Consider the following 9,753-nt stretch of genomic DNA (forward strand, 5'->3'; position numbering starts at 1 on the left):
CAACGGTTGGACTTGATGATCTTAGAGGTCTTTTCCAACCTCAATGATTCTATGAGTCTATGATTCTAAGTTACAATAATCTTATGGAAAATCAGCTCTTCTGCAGTCAAAAAAGCATTAAAAAATACTAGGAAAGCAATAGATCATTAAAAAAAAAAGTATCATTATGGAATTGTATAAATCTGTAGTTCATCTACCTTGGGAAGATACTGGTGTAGCTCTGGTGATACCAAATTTAAAAATCTACAGTAGAGCTAGGAAAGAGCTAGAGAAGGGCTGCAGGAATGACTAATGGTGTGGCACGGCTCTGAAGGAGAAATTGTTTAAATAGATTTGGCTGGTATTTTTCTGCCTGGAAGAAAGACAATTGGTGGGAAAAGGAGACAGTATGATTACGATTTTATGCAATGTTGGGTTAACTTGTGGATGGTGCAGATTGTTAAAGAAGGGCCGGCATAAATTCTTGGAAGGAAAATCCATCTAGAACTCTTAGACAGTGACCGCTTCTGACTCAGGAAACAATAAGCCACTTAACACAAGTCAGGAAAAGTGTACCAGGGAAGTATGTTTTCCCTAACTTAGATTCTTCTCTGCCATTTGCTACTGATAAAATACTGACCCAGATAAACCTTTTATAAGACCTGATTCAGCCATCTTACACTTTTGGAAAAGAGCTTTCATTGTGCAGATACAGTTCACGTTTAAATGGGTCCTTTTTCATCCATGGATTAGTTCATGTGTCCTGTTCTAGATTAGTGCATGAAAATAAAGTTACCATGAATTTTCCTAGTTATTGCAGTGTTGTGTATCAGATTTGTAAGTACTGTAAGTCACTTCCACATTAGTTTGTGAGGAAGAAAATTCAATAAAGGGTCTCCTCCACAGCTTAAAGTGTGAGTGTTAAAAATACATCCTGAAGATATTTCCATTCTGATCTATTTTACATGACTGCTACATGTTGCTCTGGTTCTTTTAGAATGGTTGCTTTTTGTTGTTCAGCTTTGATACATCTAATTATACTTCTGCTTACAAATGACAGATTTGGACTATTGTCTCCTTAAAGAATGTGATTTTGTTTCAAAGGAATGTATTTTTAGCTGCTTTCACCAGGGCCAATGCCCCTTGTTTTCATTACGAAATAGCGTTGAAAGAGCACCCTCTGGTGATAGTTGGTAACTAAGCTATCTTTTAGTTTAAGAAATGTAATCATCTCATAGTCTCTAGGTAGAGATATAAACATATGTTCACATATGACTTACATTCCCTGCCCAGTATTTCTTAGCTAAGAAATTAGGTTATCACCATATTCCCATATTCCACTTTTAGGTGGAAATCTGAAAGAACAGGTAGGTCCAGTAATGAAATGCCTCAGTGCTCTTGTAGAACCAGATCATACCTGGGGCATAACGTATGTAGGCCTGTGATGTGGCAGGCCATGCTTTTTCAGGTCAGTTGCAGTGTGATGGGGCAGTACGTTACCCTGGGGAGCCTAAGGCCAAAACGGAGAGAGTTGCAACTTGTCTTTAAAAGCAGTCAGCCTTAAAGTACTCATGAAAATTAGCAGGAAATCAGTGTAGTTTTCAGAGACTTAATGAAGTATCTGAGACTGTTGCCAAAAGGAAGGATGGGACACTTTGTATGACCGCAAGTGTCATAGCCTAAATATACTGTGTTTTTTTAATAAACCAAGTGTGGGATGTCTCAGAGAACTTTGGTGTGCCCTTGAATTTTGAGCCAAGCAGAAGGATGCTATTTGAAGACCCAAATTGAAGACAAGAAAACCACCTTATCAAGGGTGATGTGGTATAGTTAGCATCAGCCCTACAGCCTCTCTCCAGTGCTTTCTGAATGGGGTTTACTTTGTTAGTGAGGGAGATTGCAGACCAGAAAAAGGAGGAGAAGTTGAAAGCCTAAAGTGCAGTCCTAAGTTACATACTAGCAATAAGGAGGAAGAGAGGAGGGAAGCCAGCCTACTGGAGTTGTTTGCAGTGTGCAACTTACGTACCACATACTAAGAATAACTGGCAAGCCAATTCTGTTTTATCAAAATACTGCAAGCACTTTCAAGTGAGGTAGGTAGGTAAGTACTTCTCCCTTTGTTACTGGTGTGAGAGGAGGACAGTGAGACCTGAAAGGCTGTAGTGGCAAAGTAGCACTTAGCAAGGCAGTAGCACAGTGAGGTGATTATCCACTAGGACTGAAACTCAGTTTGTGCCTATTTTGTTGTTTGTTGTTTTGGGGTTTTTTGGTCTTTTTTTTTTTTCTCTGATTCCAGTACATTATAGGCTATTTTATTTTAAAACTGTTTTTTGTTGTTATTGAGGATGTATTTTTGTTGTTGTTTAATGGGACATTCACCTCCTTTGTTTTGAAATCTCTACCTTTGGTTATATTTTGTATATTTAACTTAAGGAAAGGTGCTAGCTGTATCCTTCATTGCTTTCTTGAAATCTCATTGTAAAACTAATTAGAAGTCATCACTTGTCAAATGCTGCAGTAGCATCTGTGGATCTGTGGATGCAGTTATAGCTGTCCATGTATACTAAAAGAATAAGTAGCTGTAGACACGGAGTCATGGTCATGATTGACAAATGTTGGCTTCAGAAATAGTGAAAAATTACTTTTACAATTATTTTGGAATTTACCAGTAGCCTTTTAGTTTTATCTACTGGAACTCTTCCATGTCATGAGACTTAGGCTTCTACTTGGTAAGTTTGTGAACTTTTGTGGGAAGGAAAGATCTTGCTTAATAACTTGATAACTAAGCCCCTTTCTCTGTGGTTTTTTTTTTTAGCTTGGTTTCCTTAGGAAATGAGAGAACTGAGCTTGTTATATAAATCTTTTAACTGATGAGGTTATATTTGTAAAACCAGCTTTTCAATCTGGCACTTTGTTCATGATATTATAGTATAAAAGAATACTTATCTGAAATCTTTTTTCATGCCTTTCTTTTTAGAAATGCATGATTTCTCAGTCAAACAGTATCTAATGTGTTATTCTATAAGCTTTAAGGGATTGAAAAGCTACAAACTAATTTAAAACCCTTTCAATATCGGTTTGAGTTTTATGTGAAATCTGTGTAAGCTACATTATGAATATTAAGTGCTTCCATCAAAAACATTGCTCTTTAAAGATTCCTTTAAGATTGTAGCAGGCAAAACTCATGAAGATACGTTGGTTAAAAATGGGCATATCATAGGCCTGTAAAATCACTGTGTGGGATTATGAACCGTTAAGACATAGGATTCATTAACATTTGTTTTGTGCTGGGTCAGTGATTCTCTAACCAGGTATCAGTATACTGCTGTGATTATAGTGATTAAGTCAGGGAAGTTTAAAAACTGTGCCCACAATTTTGTCATCTTTACTAATGATACTCAGAGTGCAGAAAACAGTATGATAAAACTTTGGACTTGTGGGATATTTTCCTTATTTTACAGATGCACTACATAAACGTCACTGTACTGTTCCTTCACAGGACCCTATAAAATGTCCTGTCTTCCTTCAGTGAACAGGCTCCCGAGGGCAGAGAAAAATAGACACTGTCAGCAGGGGTGACTGAGCACAGCTGCTTTCTTCATGGAAGTGTTGCTGATCCAAGACATCCTGAGGGAAGGAAGGACTGAATTCATTCAGCTGATGAACAGGCAGTTCAGTTTAGAGGAGGGGATGGGACATGGAGCATAGCTAGCTGTTACTCCAAAGATGTATTATGAACTGCCCTTGGTTCATGTGCTTCTAGCTTTCTTAGAGCTTCCTGGCTTCAGTGCTGGCCGCCTTCGGAGGCGCTGGTCAGTGCTCAGATCCAGAGTTCTGGCACTCCGCAGTTACAGTGTGGACACAGAAGTAACTGGGACTCAAATCCTGGATGGCAGCATTTCCTGGCCTGCTGCTGTTCCACTTCTCGTTACCCGTAAGTTAAACTGTTTGCAAAAGGCCTTCCATCACCCAGTCCCTAGTTCTGCAACAGGCAGAGTCAGGAAGTGAAACGACTTGAAAATTGCAAAGTTTCGTAATAATAAAATCCATGGCCTGCGGCAGTGTTGTAGGTCTGCTTCTTAAAAGGCTTAACGATTTTGCGTACTGTGTATTGTTTTATTGATTGTTTTCTGTTTGTAAAAAAAGGAAAAAAAAATCAGGTAGCCTTGTCAGTAGTTTATTACTGAGAGATGTAAGAAATACATTAGTACTTGAATTTATCACCTGCTTTCAGTATGGGCTTATTACTGATGAAAGGTGGAGCTTGGAAACACATCTTGATTCTAGAGCTTCAGCTGGCTAAAAGCATGTCAGTGCAAACTTAACCAGTCGAACCAGGGAACACACTTAGCTGAGATCTTGGGATTTTGTTTTGATTTCAAGTCTATCATAAGTTTAATTAAATAAAGAATCTAAAAGGAATGTTTTTTGAAAGCCAAATATTGGCATGACTTGGAAGATGAAGTCACTGTAGCCTTAGACTTTCTATTTGGTAAGTGCTTTTAAAAAAGACTTCTGAAAGTAGTTTTAATTCTGGTTATAAACAAAATACGTAACTTGGAAACTGTAATGCATTTGAGCAAGTGAAAGATCTGGGAAACAAGGCATGTATAGCATAGTGTTGATAATTGTTAGTGCTTAAGAATTTTAGTGCTATTTAGATGCTCCTGATGAAGACCAAAGCCCTGCTGTGAGAAGGTCTGGTGTCTTTTCCACTGATCTTAAACTGCAGAGTGAAATGTACTGGGAAAGCAAGAGAGGGATACAGTAGGAAAGCAAGGGGAGAAGAGCTTCCTTGGAGAGGAGTAGGGAAGTAAGAGAAACTGAGCCTGGCTGGGGAATTGAGTTGCACTGATATGTGAGGAAGTACAGTTGTGACAGAGAGCCTTGGGCTGGGACCTGGGTTCCTGTAAGGACAGTTTGGAATGGGTAGGGTGGAAGGAAAGTTTGTGGGGAAATTGTTCATTCCAGGATCTGGAAGAGCTTCACCAGAGAGCGTGGCAGTCCTAACGGCCAGTCCTTCCTCTCCAGCCAGGCAGTATTTCAAACTGTCGATTCCTTTTGTAGTGCTTAAATGCTGTTTAATTACACTTACATTAATATTTTTGTACTACTCTGGCTTCTTTTGGTTAGATGGGGACAAATGGGGCTCACTTAGTAAGCACCTGTATTCAAGGGTTTTTCTCCTTTTTATTGTTCAGTATGAGGCTCCAACACCTTTTCTGCCTTCTTAGAATCATAGAATATCTCGAGTTGGAAAGGACCCATAAGGTTCACTGAGTCCAACTCCCTGCTCCTCGCAGGACTACCTATAACTAAACCATATGACTAAGAGCATCGTCCAGACACTCCTTGAACTCTTGACAGGCTTGGTGCCGTGACCACTTCCCGGGGGGGAGCCTGTTCCAGTGACCGAATCTTTTCAAACAATTTCTGGGTTAAAGAATTTGAATAGCTTTAAAGACAAAGTTATTAACTTCTTTCTGGTCTGATTCTCTGATCTTTAGTACTACATCTGCATTCATCACAGCCTTTTCCATAAACCTGTGGAGTGTTCATTAGAGGTGCATGTTTGTTGTTACACCTTTTTTACTGAATTGGTCAGAGGTGAAAAACATTCACTTTTTGGAGTTCCCAAAATAGAACATTGCTGCCATTTTGTGGTTGCGTTTTCTTCTTTCCCGGGATATATAATGTAATCTAGCACTTAAGAGTGTAGATATAATACAGTATTTGAGTTGAGTTCCAGCATTTCAGCTTCTCCCATTTGAATTTGACAGAATTCAGCTCTGAGGTTGTTTGATTTAAACAAACAAACAAACATGTGACCATGTAAGTTCAGGATTCTGTGGAGTATCACAATGTGAAGAAATGTTCTTCATGAAATATGCCAAGTTCTGCATGCTTGCTTTTGAGACTGATTTTATTATTATGAATAAAATAATAAGAGTAATATACAAACATGCAAGATGCAAAAGTGGAATGCTGCCAGTAGAATGGTTTTCTCTTGTGCTTTGTCACTGTGGCCTAATGTACGTATTTAAAAATCATTTGGCTGTAGCATGTCGAACATATTTTCAAGTGAGGAAACTTCCTTTCCTACTGTTACGATGATGTTGCATGATAGAGAGAACCTGAGATTGTAGCTCTGTAATATAACAAGAGGTTGTATTTAAATAAGAAGGGAAAATCACTGTCTATTGCCAAAGCTGGGGAAATCCACAGAAATACCTCTGGTTTAGTATTTTGTTAAGCCCAGCAACTGACTGTGTTTCTAGGGACTGCCAGCTAATATTTAGGTTCTTCTGGATGAAACACTGGAATCACCTACCACACCTCAAGCTCACTAAAACTTTGAAATTTTCAAGTGGCTTTGTTACACACATTATAAGAAATTGGGATTGTCGTAATGAAAATTTAGGACAGAAATTCGGGTTTGAGTTTTCAGTACCACTGATGATGATGTTTCCATTCCCCATGCCATTTAAATGTCTTAGCTTTCCAGTGTGTAACTTTGCAAGTTTCCCTGTTCATGCTTTTCCAAAACTCTTAGTGTTGCAAATGCCTTTACTTCTGTTGACATATTTTTCAGATGTGGATAAATATATGGTGGAGTTTCAGTTCTATGATACACTGTGCATCAGTGTAGCAGTTTACCTGCCAGTACTATCAGTTGCTGAATTAAGATCAGAATTTCACCCTGTGTTTGTAGTGCAAGCAGATGTCTGTTGATTCAATAGTACCAGTATACTTTTTCTGGTAAACCTTTAGAGAGCAGCACCATTCCCCTTCTGTTAGATAAGTTGTGTAGTTAACATTTCCTGTGGTTGCTACTAAACCATATTTAGCAAAGTATAGAATCGTAAACAGCTTGAAACCAAAGCACAAAGCTAAAAGTGAGAGTAAAGGGTGAATCAGTTTAATTTTTGAAAAGTATGCGTGCGTGTGTGTGAATACACAGTTCTTAATACTGAAGGTGGTATGTTTGAACTTAATATGTATGTGAACTGGGAATGCTGCTGTTTAATGAAACCAGAAACCATTAGTAGCCACTAACATTTTCTTTTGTTTTTTGAACTCATCTTCACCATTCCTTATGATCAGGGCATGTGTCAGTATTTAGAGAAAATATGCTGTAATATAAAGCTTCTTGGGTTTGAATTATTTAGCGTGTTAATGTTGCAAGTTGTCTGCCTGTAGTCTTTTTCTCCTAGCTTCAAAGATGCTGATAACAAAATTAGCTTCCTGTTATAATCGAGAATAAAAGCTCTGAACCGAGGAGGCCCATTGAAACTTGACATATACAGGAAACTTTTTCAGGTTTGTCACAGCAAGCAGATTGGTTTTGTTTTCCAGCAGGCTTTGCATTCCAAAAAGCCCAAAGAGAGTGATTCTTTCTCACAAGAGTGGAAGTGCAGCAGCTCACTAGTCTTTACGGTAGCAGCTGTGTATGTAAGAAATAATTCCTCTACTTCTGTTGCATCGCGGAGAATAGACACTGTACATATGAAATTTGCGGTCCATCTGGAAAAAATTAGATACACTCATCTCATTCCCATTGCAGGTCCGATGAGGAAGCCCAAGTATGTGGAAAGTCCTAGAGTGCCAGGTGAGGCAGCTCTACCGCTGAGAAAAGGATCAGAGCAAGGAGAACCCAGTCAAAATGGTAAGAGTCTGTTCAGTGATACTCTGTTTGGTAGAACAGCTGTTCATTTCAGACAGAGTGATACAAAGGAGCCTGCATAATAAGGAAATCTGATTCTTTATTTGTAAGAATATTTTGCAGGTTTAACATGCTTGTGCTAAGGAGGAGATGCTTGCCATTATACTTACGTAATCTTTATAACTGTCTCAATTCTTGGAGCTGTGCATGTACTGCAGGCAAAATGATGTCCGAGTGTTGTTGATTGCTACATATGCCAAAGACCTACTAGAATTTTCTGAACTTGTTTTTAATGTAAATTGATTCCAAGTGTGTGGCTCTGCACTGGGTACGGTGCTTCATTTTAGAAATTTTGTAAAAGCTTGCTAAATAAGAAGGCAGTAACAGTAGACTCCTGTGTTGGCAAAGCTGGGAAAAGCTACCTCCCTGGAGTTAATTGGTATTCTTGAAAAGTTTCATGTCCATTAAATTTGAGTAGTGCATAACAGTGTGGCTTTGACAGTGAATGTCATGGTCAAAGCAAAATAACCCCTATGTTGGCCTATGACTATATGCACTGTAACATGGATTTCATGTGCCTTGTAATTTTAGATTAATTTTTCAGTTTAACTGACGTCATTAAAGTCATTGCATGTAACTGATGAGGTTCCAGCTGCATAATTTTTTGTTTTCCTTTTGCTTCAATTTTAAAGGAAACTACAGTTTTAAAAGCCAATGTTTTCTTTCTTAAAAAGCCCCTTATTTTTGATACTTACTAGTGAAAATAGAACTCATTGTAATTGTTTTTACCGTCTTCTTCTGTATGCCCTATTTGATATGTCATGGTTACCCTGGTCCCCCTTGTGCCTCCATCTTCACAGCCATCTTAGTGCTGGCATTAAAGTTTTACATCCAACTAGGAAAGCATGTAGTCCTCATCTCCCTAATCTAAAGGTGACCATCTCATGATGATCCTCCTCTTCACAGAGTTGTAGTCCCAGACAGTGAGACTGCTGAAGGTCAAAATTAAACTCTAGTGTTTAAGGATTAAACAGTGGTTGCTGGGTTGAACAACTTAGACTCTTGGCTTTTATCTCTGTTGCTGAACTGAATTTGGTACTGTGCCTAACATTTACTCAGGCTTGTCAAAGATTAAAATTTAAATATAATAGGGTTTTGTAACTTTGATAGAAGAAGGAAGACGTTGATTTCACGAAGTCTGTAATTTCCAGGATTGTAACTTTAAAGATTAATTGTAATCCTCAAAATGACAATTTTACAGAGAAAATATATTTTCCAGTCAAATATTCTAAGACCTGTCAATTTGCAAAATATTCTGAGATACAAAAACTTCTGCTATCTGCTTTCAAAAAAGACACCATTTTATAGACTTCCTCCTTTTGGGATTAAGTGAGAATCAGATAATTCATCTTCCAGAGTAAAACCTTAAGCTGTCCACAAAATTAAGAAATACGTGTGTTCAAGTAGGCATTGAGTGAAATAAAGAAGGATGGTTGACTAGTAAACTACTCATGTTTGCAAACCATGGGTTTTATGTCACTCAAAATTTAAACATTGTTGAAGTAATGCTTACTGGTCAAGCTGTTCAGTTAAAATCATTGTTTTCTATGTTTTTCTTACACTCTGCAGCTTAGGGAAAAATGTGCTATTTATTGCAAATACCAGTGAATGTCAGCTGTGTCTTACGTGGTTAGGTAACATATGCCCTTCATGAAGAGTAAATACTGTCCTGACGCTCATTTGGCTTATTGAAGCCATAAAGGAAAGACGAAAGTAAAAAGGGCAGTTCAGCCTTCCCGCCCCGGCTTTCTGCCCCGCTCTGCTAGTTGATAGTGTAGAAGGTAGTGCAGCTGAGAGGCTTGTCCTCTCTTAAACTTCATCAGTAAGTCCATACGCTTACATCTCTCTCCCTTTCTTCACTCTTCCTGAGGCACTCCTTATCAATTAGGAACTTTTTGTTGCATGAAGTCAATGTTGCATGGAGTCCAGCTGTCTCACAGGGGGAAAAGGATCATGGCTCATGAATTGGCGGGGCTCACTGAGAGGGCTTTAAACTAGGTTCGAAGGGGAGGGGATAAAGCCAGGCTCACTAGAGATGAGCCTAGGGGTGT

At 38.6% G+C, this 9,753-nt stretch overlaps 1 protein-coding gene across 1 annotated transcript in view; it reads left to right on the plus strand.

The window, feature by feature from the left end:
• Positions 1-9,753, plus strand: part of TANC1 (tetratricopeptide repeat, ankyrin repeat and coiled-coil containing 1) — a 63,434-nt gene that overhangs the window by 1,865 nt on the left and 51,816 nt on the right. The window contains exon 2 of the mRNA XM_019470453.1: positions 7,544-7,645. Coding sequence (XP_019325998.1) covers positions 7,549-7,645 — 97 coding nt within the window. The 5' untranslated portion in view covers positions 7,544-7,548. The remainder of the gene's footprint in view (positions 1-7,543; positions 7,646-9,753) is intronic.

This window comes from Aptenodytes forsteri, unplaced genomic scaffold (assembly GCF_000699145.1).
Source record: "Aptenodytes forsteri isolate BGI_AS27 unplaced genomic scaffold, ASM69914v1 Scaffold174, whole genome shotgun sequence".
Classification (NCBI taxonomy): domain Eukaryota; kingdom Metazoa; phylum Chordata; class Aves; order Sphenisciformes; family Spheniscidae; genus Aptenodytes; species Aptenodytes forsteri.